The following is a 21,662-nucleotide window of genomic DNA, read 5'->3' as shown; positions in this document are numbered from 1 at the left end:
CTTGGTTTTTATTTGTTGCTTGGTATGTTTAGTTGTTTACGTGTGTTGCCAGTGCTATGTCAACAATTTCTCTTTTGTTGCTCACCTCAGTTGGCCTAAGTTGAATGGACAAATGTTGGGATTACTTTAGAGTTACCATACAACCTCTCTGTATGTATCATATAAACGAAAATTATTTCTGCCAAATTCCATGTTACACATTTGAACGTTGACCTGTATACAGTATTATCATAACCCACGCAAACTGTGTCACTATTCTCTGCATCAATACAAGCAAGAAAAAAAGGAGTAGTATGCAGTAGTTAATCATTTTAATATGCAATCAATAATCAGTTCTTCAATCTTCATACACCATAATCTTACATGCAGTCATCTTCATTTGCTCTATGGCTACGTTCAGAAATGTGCCCTTGCTGGGATTGCACGATAGAACTAGCTATTGCTGCAAAGCCTTCTTTGAGGCTCTCTGCAATAGTTTCCATCGACTGCGACATTGACCAAATAGCATCACGGGTAGCTTGGGCGTTCTCTTTCATGACTTTGATGGCCTCTCTCTTTAAGTCCAGCTCTTCCTGACTGAGCTTCATCTGCAAGACATCGCGTTGGTGAACAGACAACTTTTTGCTGAGTTTCCTTCTTCTGCTGTCGTTGTCTTGCTGTTGCGAACTGCAACTAGCATCACATTGCTCAGCAGTGTCATCACCAGCAATTGTATTATCGGTATTGGAGATGTTCAGGCCAGCTTCTCCACAAGTAAGTGAGATAACTGAAGGCGACCCACCCCATATTGCTTGCAACCTCTCATAATTCTCAAATACAAGCCGCCCAGAACCAGACCTCGACCCTTTGTCAATTGCAGCCTTGTATCCAGACCTGAGTTCTTTCACTTTACTTTTGATGCGATTGTACCCATCTTTTCTTAGTTTATCTAGTTTTTGAACGTTTTTTCTATGCACTTGAAACTCTTGCGGAGTCATATTTTCAGTGTCTTGCAATGCAGCATTGCAAGAAGGCCCAAAATCTATCGGAAAAGACTCCGCCATCATTTCCCTAACTTTAGAATAGCATCGAACCAAATCAGACTGAAAGTCTAGGCCTTTCATGTCCATGTCATTCTTATACGCCTGCAAGTTGTCAATTAGCAGGTTAACCTTTTCACTGTCCCACATCCATCGTTTATCTGGTGTTTTCCTCTGTGGAACGGCATCAGCTGCGAAGAGGTTCAGAGTGATCATTTCTTCATGTGATCCTTCACTGGCTGCATTTTTTCTGACATCTTCCACAAGATTCTCAAGTCTTCGTCTTTTGGGTGCATTTGCAGAGTTGCTGAAAAAAAAAAGACCAATTAAAATATTTGGGTGTAAATTGGTTGTACATTAGCGGCTGCCCATCCATGGGGCCGCAGGGGCTGGTTTTTGTCAAATCCTAGTTGCATCACAACTTAAACAAAGCATGTGAGTAAGTCGCTCAGTAATGAATAGTAACTAGCCTCAAGCCTAAATACACTTATTTTCCAAGTGTTTTTTTTAAGAATATAGCTTAATAAACAAAATTCAGATCAGTGAGGGGTTTTTAGCTCAGTTTTCGGCTACATATTTCACTACGGTATATAGTTTGGCACGTATTTCTTGTACATTTTTTAAAACTCTAATAAAATAATCATTCACCAATAAATATATCTAACCAAGATTGCAGCCCGCCCATTACAAATAATCACGAGCAGCCACTGGCATATATGCTTAATTAATTAACCATTATTTCACTCATCAGTAAAAACAAAATGACCTATTTTTTGCTATCTGGAGCATCAATTTGTGGTAAGAAGTTGATTTGTTTTAATGAAGTGATAATCAAATACCAGCTACACTTGTGCGAATTATAAGTTGTGGTTGTACAGTTTTTCCACCAACAAAAACAAATCAACTGAGCTGCTGTGAATGAAGTCAAGGTAGCCTACATATAAACTCAAGGTTGCTGTTAATACAGTCAAGGCGACACATACAACATCCACTCACCTATTGCACATTCCTTCATTTCTCTCTGGTGTGGAGTGTTGCATGATAAATTAATTAATTGTAAACACAAATGATATTTAAATGAAAGTTAATCTCTTGAAATTGTAATACCGTAGTTTTCTACCAAAAAAACAAACATAGATTCTACAATAAAACATGCAATTCCAAAGGGTACAGTAACCAGTACTAAAATAGCACAAGTATTTTCAAAATTCTTTTGGATCAATAGACTGACATCACAATTTCAGAGCAAATTTACTTGTGTTCTTCAAGAATGGACTAGCTTAATTTATTATCTAATTATTTGCTCTTCACTAGTGCACCAGTCCAATGAATTTCTCAAATGAGTACAGATGACCTTGACAAAAAGTCTTTGTGCTCAAGTCTAAACAAACAGCCAACATTCTCGACTAGTCCCAGTTGAAAATGTATCATCATAACTTCACAAATACAAAGCTATTGCACTGATGTAATGCTCAAGTTCTCCTAGATCCTAATACATTTTGCAGCGTATCTTTCAGAAATTGGGAGCATTGGTTGCAGATGGCTGGTTCATAATTACCAATTACTGGCTGAAGCACAGCCAACATTCTAGACCAGTAGAAAAATTTTAATATTATTACTTCAAAAACAAAACTACAGTATTTTATTTATGTTCAAGTTCTTTTTATGTGCTACTCTGCAAATACAGTAGGCTACCAGTTAACTGACTATAATCAAACTACTAGCACTAATCTCATTGCTAGGATCTCATTGCGGCGTGTTTACATAGCCGCAACCACTTGATATCGGTTTCATTTCTGTCAAAACTACCGATGTGAAATCCAGACCGCCATGAATCTCGCTTCGGTCGCCGCGTGTAAACAGATTACGCGTACGCCAAACGAACCGAAGCGGAAATCTTTCGTTTCGGGCGCAATGAAATGTCATGTAAACGTACCCCAAGACAAGTAGTTTCTGTGTTTCTGGTATGAACAAAACTTGTAAAAAATTATGGAAAATTGCAAAGAAAAATGACTATAAAATACTCGTAAGATCGCGCCAGATACAAAATCAAAATTGGAAAAACCAGGAAACTAACAGGATAAAGAAATGATTGCAAACTTATAGAAAATTTTAAAGAAATTGAGACTCTTTCATCTTTTTCGGCCACATTCAAGACACTACTGTGGTCAGCGTTGCCAGATGCTGGAAGCTGCTTGGCACCAAAAAGTAACTAAAATTTCACCAGATTGCATTCAATTTCACCAGATATTTAAAACACCCTAAATAAAGCAATTTGGCCTAAAAATACAAATAGTTTTTGAGACATAAGACTAAAATGAAACAAATATGCAAAACATAATTATGTTTTGTCACACATTGCATACACAGATTATAACTGTAGCAGTCATAATTATCAGTAGCCTATCAACATCAAAAGTTCTTAACCAAAAAAGTTGTTGTTTTTACTTTAAAAGCGGAAACTTTTACTGCCAGGGTTAAAATGCACTCCGAGATGCAATAAAATCCCGATGAAAAAATTTGAAAGACTTATGCATATCCTGCACAGGATATCCATAAAAATGAAACAATTAAGTGGCCACTGTATGCATGTGTAGCCTATATGTAAGGTCACTGATGTTGATAAACTTCTAGTTTTTGGGCAAAAAACAATCTCCTCCACTAATTTTAAATATAAAACTTGCTTTTCGGCCAGTTTTTTAGTCGTCGTCGTCGTGTGATCTTCTGGGGCCGAGGGGCTTTCCTTTTACCACCCCTGATTCACGATGATCCCGGACTACACTGGAAGGCTACAAGAGAGCAGCCAGTCTTTGGTTTCATCATCCATGACACGCAGACCTTCCACTCCGTTAGGTGGCTTGAAGATGGAGCAGTCATTGATGATGTGGTCTGCGGTCTGTTCCTCGGCACCACATTCACAGGAGGAGGAAGAGGCCATTTCCCATTGGTGCATGGTTGAGCGGAAAAGCCCGACGCCCGTACGGAGACGATTGAGGCGCACCCATGCCTGTCTTGGCAGTGTTAGACCGATGGGGCGTGTGTCGGCGTCGGGGATGAACGAATAGAGTCTGGTGGCGGTTTACTTCCATTCAGAACTTCATTTATGGTCCGCCCAAGCAGCCGCAGAGATGTCTTGTACATCAGCTTCGTTGATAAGAAGTTGAGCGGCTGGCACGAATGGGTGTCTTGATTTCAGTCGACGGGGGTGCTCGTTTGTGAAAGCAGAGATCTTGTGGTGGAGAAGGTGGTTGGGCTCCAGTGCCCGTCGACCGAGGGACAGACAGAGTGGCTTCTTTGCGACGAAGCTCAGCGGGTTGGATGCCAGCGAGAATGGGGAGATTGTCCAGTTTTTTAGTAAAAAGAACTCTCCAAAAAGCATTATCTCGCCATTGCCTGCAACCATGCCAGTGGCAAAAGCTACACGATTCCTGGTACAGTGCTGTTGTCAGATTCAAAAGATTGATTGAAGAGCGCAAATTGGTAACTCTGAACTTGCAACACGCTGCCATCACGCATGCACAAACCTCTCGCAAAACGTTTTCTGCACAAGCAGAAATTTTTTTGCTAAAAAGTTTAAAAATTTTTGAAAAACCTTGAGTCGTAAATATTTCACCAGATTTCACCAAAACGTTGTCTGGTTCCAAGGTCAAAAAGCGTGGTACCAAAGACCTTTAAATTTCACCAGATTTTTTTTATTTGGTATCCTATTTCCCCATCTGGCAACGCTGACTGTGGTGCCAGGTAGTGATCGTGCCAACTAGTAACTCCAAATGGCATTGCCAACAAGCAAACCTTGGTTTTTATGTGTCATAGTATTTTCAGCACTTGAAAATAAATTAAACTTAGCGGAATATATTAGTAGAAAGTGGCTCATGCATGTAAACTACTCTACAACCAACCATTTCATAAATACCAGCTTTGTAAACGAAGTAATAAGGCCCAGATTGAACGAAAATGGAAGACACCGGGTTTGTTTCGAACGAGGCTTTAATTAGCATTACAAATCCCCACATTTCCAGAAGTAATATTAATTTACTACCAAACAAAATGGTACACATTCAGTCTGAGCAATAAAGCATCGGACTTAAAAGGCAAAACTAGTCCCGGTGCAAAACCTACTAACTAAATGGAACAATCACGCGCTATACACATTAAACCTAAGATTACACAATTTCCACGTTCAATGTTAACCTTAGTGACCAGTCCTGGAACGATGGTTCATAACCGCAACAAGTCCACAGACCACAATCTTGCAATACTTTTGTAAATGTCGGTTGTTGATTTAGATTAAGTGCAAAAATAGCGAAAACAATCTTTGTGTCCACCTTCAACCATGCCACTAAATGCCTTTTGGAAAGTGTCAAAGCCAGTGTCTTTCCGAGCATATTCACTCTTATTCAGCTTACGAAAGATTTTTTTCCTACGTCACCAACAAATTGACACAAACGTCCCTTGAATAGATTTTCTGGCAATCGCACTTGTCGTTGAAACACAAAACAATCCGCATCTGACAAAAAACATGAAAACGCATACCAACGGTTTATGTACCTGAGCCCTCCAATGTAGTTTTCCTTCTCAAATATGGTGATGTCAGAATAACCCAAACGAGCCAAAAATGTCGCACAACTGATACTGGCAGGTCCACAGCCGAACATAGCGATCTTAGCGGCGTATGTTGCCGGAAGCTGATCCAAAGGCAACAGACTGGGATCGCGAATTTGCGGAATGCGCATCGCTTGGAACATCTGGATGGCAAAACGTAACGTTAGTAAAACGAATTACAAGATATTTTTCATTTGACAGTAGTCACAGTACATGACATTATCAAGCTGAGACATGAATCGCTGCAAAGCGTAGAATTAACAACAAAAAATAAAATAACTACAAAAAGTTATTTCAAACTAAATTTATCAAAAAATAAAATAACTGCATGGTTTCCTTGTTCATCCAGTTTTATGAACGTTAGTCGGATTTCTGCTAATGAAATCTTTCAATCTGAGATGACAGGACGTGTAGCTGAATGATTAAATTAAAAAGAAAAAATGACAAGAATTCCGGTCAACGCGAAACCCAACCCCTAGCCTGCATTCAAATTCCCCGTCAGACGCGAACTATGAGTTTCAACAAAACAATAACTAAGAGCATAACGCAGTGATTAAACGTTTTGCTTGAACTGAAGCAAAGCTGATTGCAGCAGATACATCAACATAATGTCATGTCGATAATGTTTGCAAACATCAAAGACCTTTTAACAATTAGTTTGCTTTGTTAAGAAAAAAACTAAAACCGGACGAATGAGACAGTGTTGATGACTGGATGAGTTGACGAAAACAAGGTTCGCAGTTTGGCTTAGATTTACTTGTTGTTGGTCACTCCTGGGTGCAAAAGATAGATTTAGACACTCGAATTGAAAAATTATGAATTGACTACTTTCCAAACTCACGAAAGGTTTTTATTTTAGAAACGTTTATCACAAGGTAAAAATTAAACTTTTGAGTTTTGCATTTTTATAAGTTGAATTGAGTGCATGTATTTTCAAAGGCTGCTGTCAAGAAGCACTGATCTGCAATCGAGCTAAATTATATTGAAAGCCTTTCGTGAGGGACGGGTTCTTGCTGCAAGAAAACCAATATTTGCACAATTTGGTTACATAAAGTGCTAACTATGCGAGTACATATTTGTTCATAGGCTCAAAATGCACGTGGCTTAGCCAGCCTCCAAGTTAACATTCGCCTTACTGATCAGATGCAGAAGCAAATTTCCGACAAAATTTATTGTCAATAAACCAAAATAAGTTTATTGTTTAACTTTAAAATAGTTTGCCTGCTGCAAAAAACTGGTTCTTTACAAACCAATCAAGCATCGTGCTTGTGGCCATTATTCAACGTTAGAATACATTAACATGCAATTGCATAAAAACAATTGTTATGCACTTAAAAAGGACAATGAACCAATTGAACCATGGCGACCTTTATACAAAGGTCATGTCAACGTGCAGCTTCAAATTTGACTGGAGGCAGATCTGTTAGTAGCCAAAATAGCTTGCAAAAGTTGATAGTTCGAGTTGCAGTTAATAAATATTGTCTGTATATTTTGTGTGATTTTAAGGTAGTTTTGTGCTATTTTTACCATATAAATGATGGCCTAAATCTTGGCACTTGTGCTGGAAATCTAAAAAGCGTCTGGCAACACTGGTAAATAGGGAAAGATTAGTCTTTTTTTAAATGTAAAGTTAAGAGTTTTGCGATGATTTTCGCACGTTGACAAGGCCAGTGTATATAGCTCGCTATACATTGAACATTAAAATAGTACTCCAATAGAAAGTGTTGAATCGAAAGTTTACTCCACTGCCAAATTTAAGTTCGTTAGAGTGACACGGTAACACTTGAGTTGTGTGCAACGTGAAATTAATCGAATATTACAATATTTGAGGTGTCATGACTCTAGCGAAATAACATAAAATAGAAAAAATGCTTTAAGCTATGGAAATTTCTGCCCGTGTGTGACTTTTTTTTGACGTTCACTGGAAAATTTAGACTTTAGAGATTAAACAATAAACACTGTGTTGAATACGATTGATTTAAAACGCAGGTTTCAATAATAAAACACTGTTTGCTGATGATGCATTCATTAAAACAGAGTGTCACTAGTCGCAAAGAAGCAAATTTGGGTATTTTCATGTTCTCACTAAATTTTGTTGGAAACAGATTTGTGAGGAGTGTTTGTCGCAAACACAAAACGCGAACAACTTACACGATGAGCCATGGAAAAAATATTTTTAAATAACAAGGATGAAAAGAATACAAAACAGTAGAACGTTTATCCAATCGATTTATAATTAATTTGCTGACATTTTACAGACTGAAAAAACATATTACGCTGAGAGATTTAATGCGCATACTTCAGTGGCAAACTGCTGAAGGCCTCCGATGTTGATGGGTCCCTCCTCAGTCCCGTACAAGTTGCACCCCCCGACACAAAGATCGCTTGTTGGGCACACCATGCCACATGTCAGGCCCAATGGGTTGTCGGAGAATATCGCCTTCGCCGCTCCGTAGTAATTCTGAATAAACATCAATTTTCTGTCACTTCAGTTTTTGTGTAGCAACGAAACAGATGAAAAGGCCAACTCAGATAAAAAAAAAAAACGTCGATGGGCACCACACCACGTGAACACGATATCTTTGCTTATGCACCGTTGGTCGTTGTATATCAGCGGGTTGGATGGCCAAACTATTGGAAAAGGTTAACCACATTCATCACAGACATGAATTGGCACCACTTTTACACAAGTTGAAAACTGTATTTTCACTGCAGTATCACCACGTTTAGATTAAAGCAATATTTCAGTTTCTTGCATTCTACTGTTCAGTTCGTTTTGACTAAACAATAGGGATGTGCCAATTACAAAATTTTTGCCGATGCCGATTCTTAAATATTTGCCGATTCCGATTCTTTGGTTAAATGATTAAAGCTGCTTTTAGTTGGCGCTCTACAAGTGATTGCGATTTTGTTACAAGTTGCTGCCTTTGAAATGTCTAAAAGCGTTCACTTTGTCGCCTGCTCTAGACAGCGTGAAGGCCTATAGCCTACTTGGAATTTACTTCTCTCTGCTTAGTAAATTAACATTAAGCAACTTTCAGTGACTACGAATTTTACAACGATTAAACAATATATAATTACAAAGAACATTTCCGCTTTTTAATATTTAAAATTAAAGGCACGTAAATTAAAATGCAATAACATCAACTTTTCTCCAGTTGCTGGAGTATGTCTGTTGCGTTGAGGCGTAAAAATATTGCCACCTGTGCTAAAAACAATCGTCATAATTTAGACCAGGGGTGGGGAACCTTTTTAGTAATGCGGGCCACATAAAATGAGAAATAACATAGGCGGGCCACTAAAATTTCGAAATTTTATTTACAGATAAAAAATGCAGCGAAGTAGACAATGATTTATTTCACTTTCACAGCTAGTGGGATGGCTGAAAGTTTTTATTTTTGGTGAGTCGTGTGATGTCTGCTGACACGGAAGATGTTGCAACTCTTAACTACATCTCTACGTTTTTATCAGTCAGTCTGGAGCGAAGCCGACTTTTTGTTAGATTCAATTTGGAAAAGAACTGCTAGCAACGGTAGGTGCTTCCAAACAGAGACACATATTTCAAAGCATGTTTCCGCATGACTGGAAAGTCATCAGCATTTATGTAGCGTTGATAAAAGTTGAGCAGTGGAATGTTTTGGTACATCGCTTTCAACGTACAGTCATTCTGGAGCTCTACTATTTCATGTTGGAAGTTACTAGGAACATCAGTTGCAACCACATTGAAAGGATAGGCAAAAATATCTAACTCCATTTCTTTACTCTTTATGTCCAAAAATCTTGCATTAAATGTCTCCATAAGATTGACACATACATAGGCAATGGGTAGCCTATATTTGGCTGTTGTAGAAAGCTTTTGCTCTTGCAAGGTAGGAAAATGTGCGGTGTTGTTGTTTTCAAGTTGTACTTTCCACAGGTAATTTAGCTTCAAATGATTTCACTTTTACAAAAGAAAAAAAAAATTTTTTTACGAAATTTTGACGCGGGCCACATAGAACAGTTACGCGGGCCGCATTTGGCCCGCGGGCCGCAGGTTCCCCACCCCTGATTTAGACTACCGCTCTCCGAATGCTCCTTGACGCTGATGCGGTTGTTCAAAGAAGCCGTTCCTTGATCGGTATTTCCACGCGCTCGTGCTACTTTTGATTAGGAAACTTTGATAACGAATCGGAAAGAATCGGCAAGTTTTTTCGACGCCGATTCCGATTCTCCAAAAATTGCAGATACCTGCCGATTCCGATTAATCGGCACATCCTTATTGAACAAATGATTGTTTTTATCAGACGCATTACGGTACGGCTTTTTTTTTAAAAAAAGGACGCAATTAAACGTACCGTACTGAAATCCGTGCTAACATAAAAGAGCCATAGGTGCAGCAATTGTTCTGCGCTAATCTTTCCCGACGTTTCCATCTGGGATTCTGGGGTCAAGGTTGGCAAGAAAATACATTATAGTTGATGATGGTTATTGGTTAGGCAAGTTATATACTACCTCTTCGTTTCATTTTAGATTTTCGTCAAGGCACTAATCTTGTTTCGGCTCAACCGAATATGTTTCGATTGTGTCTTTACATGCAAAGTCATTCAATTAATTTGCCAACCTTAACCAGTGATCTGGCAATCCATAAATCAGTGCCAAGTTATTTTCGCACAATTACAGATAATTCCCGGTAACGCATGTATCGATTCTATGGGAAACCAAAATTGACGAAACGACTCGGGCAACCGTTTTGATCATGCTGCATTTTAGTCGGTGTTTTGAGCAGTATAATAATAAAGCGAAAATGGGTCTTGAGAAAAGCTATGCACAATCAATTTTGTCCTTATCAACACTATCTTTGTAAACTAAGTTTGGTAGCTACCAGCACCATGTGATTTTTGCGCAGTAGAACCATAGCCAGCAATTGGGCGCTTAACAGTGCAGCAATCAGTAATGACATGAGGCTAAATGAACTATAAACACTATTGGGCTGCATCACTGCATCAGCCGTGCATTCATTAACAGTTGCATTAGTTAATTCAAATAAAGCTGACAGAAGAGGAATTTGTACAAATTATGCAAAGCTTTCTGTACTTGAGTGATAAATAGAACTTGCTTGGGAGTTACAAAAATTCACCAAGGTAAGCACTAAGCACATCACATGATCATTGAATGTGCTTTTTAACAATGAAACCTTTATTCATAAACACGTTAGGCTTGTGTCAAATAATTATGAGATAATCACAGCTGGTGTTTTCTGCCAATATGCTTTTACAAAATAGAACAACTTCAAAAACGGTCGGACACACTGCACAGTCACAACACGTTTTTAAAAATGCTGACTAATAATAACAATGTTGCCGGTTGATTGATTGTGACAATCTTTATCCTCAGGGCTGAAAAAGGCTTGTTTACAAAGGTAATCCTGGCTATCTCGCATACTTGGGCTTTGAACCAACGACGCAGGCCTGGTCACCAAGATTAACAAAGTGAAATTTCACCTTGTAATTGATGTGCTGTTGTCTGTGAGTGAGTTATTCTATTCACTAGATACCACGGAATGACAGGTTGTCCTTGAAAAGCGTTTATTTTTTATACCCGCAATAACCAGTCGTTTAGTAACTGTCCGTTTTTATTTTATGACCTAAGGCAGAGGTCACCAAACTACGGCCCGCGGGCCGGAACCGGCCCGCGAACTGATTTCATCCGGCCCGCTACGTGCTGCGGAAATAACAGCTGCACTACAACTGTTAAGGAAAAAAGTTCGTTCTTAAAACTGTTCATTCTTATAGTTCGTTGTTGTATGTTGAATTTGTACATTTTTCCACCAGGCAGCCTACAGCCCTACATGTTGGTGTTCTGTTTTTATCGTTTTTATCATTAGGCCACCACAAATGGGGACAGCCTAGGCCAAATTTGGAAAGATGTAATGTTTTTTCAAGAGCAGGGTGCCCTGTAGTGTATCACAGCAGGGGATAATTTTTCCAGCAACCTTTCGATTTTCATCACAACTTTGCTATTCCACTGCTTACTTTGTTATTTATTGTGATCAATTCAAGTCAATCGAGAGTTTAAATAGTTGTATATCATTTTGCAATTTGCATTCGGCCTGCAGCTGTTAATCTCGCAGCAATCCGGCCCTCAGAGAAAAAAGTTTGGTGACCCCTGACCTAAGGCAACCATTAAAAAGAACAGGCTATTCCAAAGTAAAAGTTTGGACCACCGACACAAACTAATGCCAAGTCAAACGTTGGCCTATTAAAACCAGGAACGGAAAAAGTAACCGCTAAGTTATTAATAGGGCTAGCCAGTAAAAGTCATTATAAAGTCATATTTTTTTGGTGGCACAGAAAATTGTTAAACTGATGACAGTGAAAGAACTACGTGATTATGAGCTCTATTCGGACAGTTCTTGAATTCTTGTAGTGATTTTGAATTGAAATACGTGTTTTGTTCGTTGTTCGAATATGTTAATGTTCAAAATACATGTAAAAACTTGCATGCGAGTTGTTAATTACGGAGATTACCATAAATTTAATGGTTAAAAAATAAAGTTATATACAGTATTGTCTTGTGACTCTTGTCATACATATACTGTAGTATTTCAAAAAATAAAGTCATACTTTTCAATTTTTTAGATTGTAAAAAAAACTTGCCCTGGCTAATAGCTATTAAGCTGGTGAGCGAAACTTAAAAGTTGTCAAAGTAAAATGTATGTTGCAGTTGACCTGTAGCTTTGAATATGTAAGTGAAAAATGGTTGAGAAGAAACTTTAAAATCCTCATACTGGTACATTTAAACAGGCTGAAAGCATATTGCATTCTGCTACTTTGCAACAGACATTAATCTAAACTTTATGAGGAACCAAATAGCAGTAGATTCCTGAATTGCAAGCAACGAATTTTTACTTGTACTGTGCTGTTGAAAATTAAATTAAAATTAACGTCCAATTCCAAACCACGTAATCTGATCTGCACTTTTCTTTTCACCACCTCCATTTGTATCAATGAACTTAACAAAAACAAAGAAAGTCAGTTGTTTCATTACCATACAAGCTGCAGCACATAGCTTTGGATGAGTATGCGTGTTTAAGAACAATAATTAAATAACTACATATTACATCAAATATAGTTACTCCTCTTTAAAACCTGTTTCACCATAAAAGGGGGATCATCAGAAGGTCCTTATTCAAATAGAATCTATTTGAATAAAGACCTTCTGATGATCCCCCTTCTAGGGTGAAACAGGTTGTAAAGGTATTTAGAGAGTAGTAACTATATTTGAGAAAGGAAAACCAAAAGTAAGATGGAGGGACGACATTGACAAACAATGCAATACAACCAATTGGCACCAACTAGCACATAATCATGTAAATTGGCATGAAAAGGGGAAGGCTTACGCTCTGCAGTGGGCTCTCACAGGCTGAAAATGATGATGATGATGAACTATATTTGAGGTAATTTGCTCTGTTTGGCTTTTTGCTTGGCATTGAGCACTTTTTGTAGTATTTAATGTTTAAATATATATTATATATCAAGCATCGCAGCAAAATTAAAGCTGCACATTTATCTCGCAATTTTTATTGTTACAAGGGGCAAATGTTAAAACATATAACGATAGACGGAGAAAAGAAAACGATTGATAAGCGCTCAATCGCTAATAATGTTAATTCAGCACTAGTATTAACGGCGATGTTGAAATTCACTGCAAAAATTCGGTTGCTACAATATTTTACACAAAAGTGGCTCGAACGGAAAGAGCAAGCACGCAAGTGATGTGACCGGTGCCTACCAACGTACAGCGAAAACAGTTGAGTGTTTCGATTAGTCTGCGTACGCCGTCCATAACAATAACACATTCTTTAAAACCACAAATACCTTATTGGCAATGCTTGTAATGAAAGACTTGATGTCCAGTTGAGTCGGGCAGCTTTTCTGGCAGGGGGCATCGGCACATTTTAAGCATCTGCAAAAGAAATTCGGTTCCATGTAAGCAAGAATTACAGCGGTAGGTGACCTTTTTTTAGCAATAGTTGCAACGTTCGTGTGATGAACACAAAGTTAAAAGCGGAAACATACGAAATATTTTATTGCTTCACTGACGTTTCGGGCACCATGACAATGCGCATCCTCAGAGCGAATAACGTACAGAGTATGCGGCATACGAGCGCATGTGGTCAACGACGGGCCTAAAACCTTGCACGCATTAAGGAACCAAACTGCTAGAATTTCAAAATAAAAATATTTTAATTATTTTACAAGAAACTTATTTCAAAAGGAAGCAAAGAAACTTTGAGTGAAAAGTAAAAAAATTTGAGTGTTTTTTGTTTTGAATTTCAACCCTTCGCCTTTGAGCGAAGGAGTAAAGACCAAATTGTTGTTCAGTTTACTAGCCGAGCGTTTACGATAGAAGAATGTTCATTGCAAAACTTTTAAGTGAGTCTGTACAAGTCTTGTCACAACAACCTACTATTAAACAAATCACTACTAGTATTTAATAAGCAAGACATCAATAGGATATATCATGCAAAACGCAAACCTAGCAGCTTCGCGAAGTGCCCCACGTTCACTTAAGGTCGTGTGCTTGATGTCATCGAAGTTTTTCTCCAAAGATTCGCAAGTCTGATCAAAAGTAATATTAAAAAACGCTGACAATTGCACAAACTCGGAAAGCATCTATTCCTTTGGAAAAACAACATAACTTCCCAGAGAGTAAATCAGTCGCTTTTAAAACAACTGATTTGCAGTCTGGCATATGTAGCAAAACGTAACTTATGCATCAGTATTTACACAAGTAATACTAATTACCATATAAGCTAAAAACTCACAGAACAATCTTTATCCGCATTGCGCTTCCAATGTTTTTTGGCTTTTTTGGAAGCGCTGGTATTCAAAACATTGGCATGTGGCTTGATTAGAGGGTTCAAACTCAGAATATTCTGAAACAAAATAAGATGTAAAACAGGACCATTTCTAGTCAGTGGTTTTAATGCTGATTACCCAATTTATACCGCAGTCACGCATGCCTCATCTCCAGATACTATTCTCAGGCACCAAACGCTGAAGTAAAAGATTGCAATACGGTACTACGACTTTCAAAGATGCTGTAATTAGGTGCAGTAACACAATTACAACAACAGTTTGGCTTCAGCATACGTGCAGGTGATGTAATTAAGCAACACACTGTTAGGACAGCTTTCCATTTAGTGGCACTCAGTGGGTGGATTAGTTTGCAAGTCAGAGCCAGCAAATCAGTGCATTTTTACATTGATTCAACGTCTGCAGTACACAGATGCAATGCAATAAAAAAATGATTTGGTGGCTGGGATAGCAACACATCAACTACAGTACAATTTGCATGTGAAGACTTTGCAGTGTCTTTCTCGATTGATTGGATCTGCGTGAGTTGTTCACTGTTTTTCGCAAATAAGTGAAATTGTCATGATTTAGTTTTCCATTTTAGTTTTGTTTTCCACTTCCCCCAGATTCCAGTTTCTTAAAACCTTATTATCCCAAACTTCCATACCCTACTAAAATTTGAAAATCAATTTCAAACTTCTTTACTTTCCCCAAATTCCAATTGCATAACCCAGGGCTACCCAAATGGCAAGCCGCAGTTCAAATCTAGACCTTCTAAGTGCCAAACTGGACATGGTGCTGTACAAAGAAAGACAAGTTTTTACAATCATAAAAGACTGTGGCTATATTTCCAATAGAAGTGCAGTCACTCTAGCCAGAAGAGGAATTCTGTCCTAATTTCAGAAAAGCTTAAAGCCATTGATGACAAAAACTTGTAATTTTGGAAACTTTAAAGCCGTGAGCAAAGAATAAAACCCTAACCCTTCCCCAACATTAATCCCAACCCTGGCAACACCTGCCATGAAACAATGCTTTTTGATCACAACTATGGCAACCAGTAGGGTGGATCAAAAAAAACGAATTTTTGAGTTTAGCTTAGTGCATCTGCCAAAAGATGCAGTTTGGGCTATCTTTTACATTGGTACTTAAAAAAACATTTTTTGACCCCGTTTGACCCCTATCCAAGAGCGCTCTAGTGGCCGCCGAGCCAAAATTCCTTAAATTGGCTATAATACTTTTTCTAGTGGGTGTAGGCTAATGATTTTGGTGTCTAACCCCACTAAATCAAGTCTTAGGAAGTCACTTCTGCAGTCTAAAATGATGCATGGGCAGCCAAAATTGCATAATGACATTTTTGCTCTAAAAAAGGCATTTTATGGGAAAGAAACCAGCATTTTTAGATATTTCGGGCAGTTTTATAGATGAATTACTAAAAAAAGTGTCCTAGGTAAAACACACTAGGATGTGACCATTTGTGTGCAAACTGGCCTCTAGTCCAACGAGGTGGTTGAGGTGATATGAGGTTCAATAAACTACAGAAGCATATGTTAGTGCAGCTGCATGTTGCATATATATTTGTTTGATAGTGTAAACTTAACTATTGCATTTATTACAGCTTTAGATATTGTTTATTTCAATGTTTGTAAATATCTGATCACACTTAACTTAATTGAGTTTATATGATGTTTAATAGATGCAAAACTTGCATTTGGCTTCTGAATAAGCATCCCATTGAACACTTCCTGGGTAGTGTGCACACAAACCTCCTTGTTTTTTTACTTTTTTTGTACTATTGACTTGTAGATTTGTGAGGTTGTTCCACTAACCAAGAATCTTTGCTGGTCCAAAAATCAGTAGAATTGGGGCACGTTTATGTGGGCCACCATTAGGGATGGGCAATATAGAATTTCGAATAGTTGCAATCCGAATATCTAATTATTCGAATTGAAATGACATTTCGAATCGAATTTTCCAAACCGAAATGAAAATATCTGCTTTTCCAACTACCAAAATTTTTTATCGATTTTTTGCCAATCAATTACATTCGGCTCAGCGATAGCTATTCGCTCTAGCGAAAACGGCTAGCCAGCTCTCTACCAGTGCGGTTTGTAGACGTCGGAAGGCCGTTGTGCTGTGGGTTTTCATCGTACGAAACATGGAACCCAATGCAACTCTGGGTGAGGCTACCGCTACACCTAGTGTAAGTTCCACAACAATGCAGCAATCCAATGAAATGGATGATCTATTGAGCTCCGGTGTTAAAGCGACAAATACTTCAGCATCAACTAACGACAATGAACAGCTTTCAGATGCCGAAGAAAACCGATCGTGTCCCAAACAGCGATGCAATTGAATGGTAGAACAAAAATCAAAAAAAGTTGCCGTTGTTGTTTGATCTTGAGAGGCAGTATTTAGCCACTTCTGCATCCTCAGAAAGATCCTTCTCGAGTGCTGGATCGACAGCATCAAAATTGCGATTGCCGCCGACTGGCGTGCAATTAAAAGCTTTAAACACTCTTCATTGCAACAAAGACTTGCTCTCCTAGGCAGTTACTGTTGTTATTCGTGTCGTTGCCACTTTTCCATTATGTGTCTTCAATAAAACCAGAATAAAAACAAAGCTTTTTGACATTTTCTGAAATTAAAATAAATTATTCTAGAATAGGTATTCGAAATTCTAAAAATTATTCTAGAATAATTCTAGAATAGCCTATTCTTCTATTTTGCCCATCCCTAGCCACCATCCCATTCAAAATTTTAGGTTTGCCATTATGTAAATATTGAATTACCGGTATTTTCACGCTTCTCAGCAGAATTTGTATGTTTCAACAAAATAATATGCATAAAACTTTTGCCTGTTCCACTAACTATCGTACAGGGAATTAAAAGAATATGCTTGTCTATACGAGTTGTCTGTGAATTCACATTTTTTACGCGTTGGAATAGCTAAAAATACAACTCCAGTGAGCGGAAGTGGTCTAAAATTCTAATTTCGCACTGGAAATAGATCAAATACACATAGAAAGTTACCAATAGGCTAGTAAGTTTGCTACATGAAAGCCTGGTATTGAATCTGTATGTATACAGTAACCCTAACACATTTTGTCACAGAAGGCAATGTGATCGACTAGTCTAATCAGTGCAAGAGGATATTAGTTTTTTCTCTTTCTCAAATTAGGTGTGTCTTTTCAGTTAGCTTCCACTAGGCTATTTGTAAAGTGTTTTGATAGTGTTCCTCGTTTCTGGCACTATGTAGATAATAATCGGTGCTCAGTTTAACTCCATGTTCAGCCACATTGTAAACAGCTTTCTGGTACGACTCTGATTCAGACCATTTCTCTACTGATAAAGGAAGAAAATCATCATTTATCTCTAAAGCAGAGAAAAAGAACCGAGAGTCCTTTGTGATAAAATCTGTCAGTTTTGATTCCAGATTGATTTCTGATGGAAAACGTGGTTTCTTGTAGCTAGCCAATGCCAAACCGATCTGCTGGTGTAAAAACAGGATCTCTAGGTTTACATGTATAAGTTCATCAGCCATCTGATGTTTTCCTCTTCCTGAACTTCAGAGCTGAACAGTGCCAGTCCAGTGGTACCATCTCAGCAGAGAGATACCAAAATTGACGTTTGAAGCTATGTTCAGCAGCATCTGATATCAACTTATGCACTGCTCCATATCTGAGAATGTTCTTGTACATAGTCAAACAGTTCCAAAGAGCATCTACAGCAACACTACAACGAAACCAATATAGATGAGTGAAATAAGTAGACGAGTGAAATAAAATTCATGAGATCTTTCAGTTTAGCCACTTGTGAAACTGATGTGATAGTTCCCTTAGGTAACTTAGCTATTTGATTTTCCAGTAGCACCAATTGATAGGAATGAATCAATTTGGCCATCCATCTGGCCTTGTGTGTGGCCCCAGAACGGTAGAATTTCACATTTTGTAGACCAGGACTGATATAAGCAATGCACAAGTTCATAAGTTATTTATAGTTGCCTCAAATGAACTTGTATTTGCTTTGTGCAAGTTGAGCAACGTCATCTTTGAGGTTCTGAATGATATCATGTGTTGTTATTAAAAAGCTGTTGATATCCAGTGTACTTAGCAGTTGGCCACTGTGGAATAGGATCCCAGTTCTTGCGGAGTCTCATGAAGATGCTCCTTTCTGGTTATTTTGAAACCTCTAGCTTTAAATCTTCAAAGATATGTGACACAACGATTTCACCGATGTGATGTAAACAAGCTGACCAGAAAAGTTCCTTATCTTAAGAGCTACAGTAGAAGCAGTTTTTGTGTTTCTTTTTTAGAGTATTGTTGTCGTTTTTCTGCACTACGGTAAAAATCCTACTTTCTTTCCTTCTGACTCGTGCAAATGAAATAGAGTCAAATCCGGCTATTGTGGCTGTCCTGTCTGTCATCATTCCTTTTAAGAAAGATATGTCTGCAGGATCTGATATAAGCTCCTCAACAAAACACTAACATATACGGTTACTGATTTCGCCTGAACCCGTTGTCATGCATTTTGAGTCCATTACTGCAATGCTATGGATAATTGGATGCACAAATTAAAGGCAGCATTTTTGCAATTAACTTCATACGATAATTGTTTGCTTTAATATTTTTGCTTCAGTGTATAAACAGCTATACCTTTGGAAGCATTATTTATGAATTTGTTTTTCTTTGCCCTTTTTAAAAAAACACACTAAATTTCTAACTTTTTCAAGCATTTTTGCTGAATAAAGGCTCTGATGTCATTTTGCTAGCCCATAGATGAATTTAGACTGCAGAAATGACTTCCTAAGACTTGATTTAGTGGAGATAGACACCAAAACCACAAGCCTGCACCCACTAGAAAAAAAATGATAGCCAATTTAAGGAATTTTGCCTCGGCGGTCACTAGAGAGCTCTTGGATAGGGGTCAAACGGGGTCAAAAAATGTTTTTTCAAGTACCAATGTAAAAGATAGCCCAAACTGCATCTTTTGGCAGATGCACTAAGCTGAACCTAAAAATTCGTTTTTTTTTATCCACCCTAGCAACCAGTGTGTAAAAATAGCCACTTTGATCAGAAAAACACAGAGATGTTTTGGCATAATAAGCATTAACACGTTCACTGCCGACAACTAGATATCTAGTGACATTATGAGGCAATTTGACGGCACATGACGTCATAATGCCCCAAAAGGGCTTGATGTGTTGCCAATCTAGGTCCCTGGTGGGTTGCTTTAATTTTAAACCCCAAAAAATATTTTTAACCCAGATCTCGATTTGATCCCCTTCAAATTCTTGAAATTAAATATAAATAAAAAAGCCAATCAAGTGTGAAATACATCAAATCCAGCAGTCGATTTTCGATTTCGAGGTCCAACTCAGTAAGTCAGTAATCTGTATGTTAGACTGAGACATTCCAGGACTATAGGCTACCCAGTATGTTTAGTCAAATGAAGTGCATAGATCAATGCAGGTAGGTTATGATGTAGCAAGGTTATTGAATAATTATATTATTTTGCTAAGGTTTAGGCTAATTTAATTATTTAGGGTCAGTAGATTACTACCGTACTGTACAATCTACCTACCCTATCTAGCTGCCAGCAAGAAAGTATTTTTTTTTTATGAAGATAGGTTATGATGACATTGTTTGTTTTCTATTGAAACAGGTTTTTACTAAATCACTTTGAAACTTTCAATTAAACCATTTTTCAATCAAATTTTTAAATAATTTTTCAATAAAATACACCATTGGTTGATTGAACAAACTGACAATATGGGTATATCGAATGCCTTGGAGTTGCTACTGAATGAAGAAAGTGACATGGAGTATGAAAGTGGGGACAAATCATCCTATATACCAGGTAAGTTAAAAAAACTGAAGCACTTATTTTTTTTAAAGTTAGGTTTTTAGTCTAAGTTCTGATTCTGCTGTTGTTGGTTAAAAAATGTATAAAAATAGTCCGAAATCAATGCAAACAACAAATAAAATGCCAAAATTATTTGAAACTCCATGATTAACACAAATTTTTAACATCAATAGATGGGGTCATAAGAGAAGAAAGAGCGGAGCAGGAAATCAAGGTATTGCATGCAATGGAGATTGCTGATGAGGAAGACACACCAACAAATTTAACAACCAGCATACCAAACTCGACCTTCAATGCATCAACCCCAATCACCAGCTTGGTTATTTTTCGCCACTGTATTCAATTGCATTTTTTGTAGGCAGTGAATCAACTTGCTTGTAGGCTATGACTTGATCCATATTTTATGTTTCATGTCCTATTGCATTTTGTATAGCATGGCATTGCTTTTTAGTCTTGTCTATTTAGGATAAAAAGCATTGTTTCAAAATAAACTATACATTACGTAATTTGTTATTGTACTGTATTAGGTAATTTATGTTCATAGTAAGCTTGCTGATTACCTCTTGTTTTGTCAGTTGCAATTTAAATTAAAACTGAGGACAACAGGGAATGCTTTCATTCATTATCTGTGAAGGTGAAAACAGTGTAGTTTTCAAGACATTTGCTTGACATGAGTTTAGTACCTTCATTTTGGTCTCTATATTTTTTTATTACATTGACCAGGCGTTCCAACCATTTTGCTCCTAAACTTTACTTTTTCATGCAGTATCTATGAAGTCAGTTTGCATAGGATCTCATTTCAATTTGTCAATTGAAACATGTCCAATGATTCATGTGCAGTTACCAGTTGCTTACTGCAACCAGAAGAAAATCTCTTGTTTCACTTGCTACTTACTTAATTTCAGTTTGGTTAGGGTTTATTTTTAGCCTAAGCTAAAAACCAAAGCATTTTAGCTTAGGCTAAAAACCAAAGTATTTTAGCTTAGGCTAAAAATTTATGTCTTATTTTACTAATGTGGACGTTTGTCAACTACTAGTTGATTTTATTTGATGTGTCAAATAAATTTTATCCAATGTTTAACTTTGGGTGGTTTTTAGTTTTGAATAGTTAGCCTAGGCTATACAATATAAAAGTTGTTACATTAAAACAAAATTCTTCACATTCAGATGTTGTAACACAAAACATTCCAAGGATATTTCAGATCAACAAACTATTTTCCAAAGTTCTGGTTAGAGGTTTGTTCGAAAATAAGTATGTTTTGCACAGCCTAACAGACCGAGTTCAATTTCAGCAGCCTACCCTAGTAGGCCTAATCAGCCAGCATAAATTGTCGATTCTACA

General features: G+C 37.6%; 2 protein-coding genes across 2 annotated transcripts in view; both read right to left on the bottom strand.

Annotated features, from left to right (window-relative positions):
• Positions 1–21,662, bottom strand: part of LOC145778911 (dihydropyrimidine dehydrogenase [NADP(+)]-like) — a 60,888-nt gene that overhangs the window by 37,788 nt on the left and 1,438 nt on the right. Inside the window, exons 2-6 of the mRNA XM_082590502.1 lie at positions 14,428–14,538; positions 14,139–14,221; positions 13,478–13,565; positions 7,921–8,082; positions 5,568–5,764 (exon numbers count right to left, since the gene is read on the bottom strand). Of these exons, the coding sequence (XP_082446628.1) occupies positions 5,568–5,764; positions 7,921–8,082; positions 13,478–13,565; positions 14,139–14,221; positions 14,428–14,538 (641 nt within the window). The remainder of the gene's footprint in view (positions 1–5,567; positions 5,765–7,920; positions 8,083–13,477; positions 13,566–14,138; positions 14,222–14,427; positions 14,539–21,662) is intronic.
• On the bottom strand, positions 311–2,059 carry LOC145778296 (uncharacterized). The gene is made up of 2 exons (XM_082589758.1): positions 2,016–2,059; positions 311–1,326 (listed from the first exon to the last, which is right to left on the bottom strand). Exons 1-2 carry the CDS (start codon positions 2,057–2,059, stop codon positions 360–362), a joined length of 1,011 nt encoding a protein of 336 aa, XP_082445884.1. The 3' UTR covers positions 311–359.

Source organism: Aplidium turbinatum, chromosome 10, assembly GCF_918807975.1.
Source record: "Aplidium turbinatum chromosome 10, kaAplTurb1.1, whole genome shotgun sequence".
Lineage (NCBI taxonomy): Eukaryota > Metazoa > Chordata > Ascidiacea > Aplousobranchia > Polyclinidae > Aplidium > Aplidium turbinatum.
The sequence above is the reverse complement of the archived record's forward strand: the minus strand, read 5'-3'. Positions and strand labels throughout refer to the sequence as shown.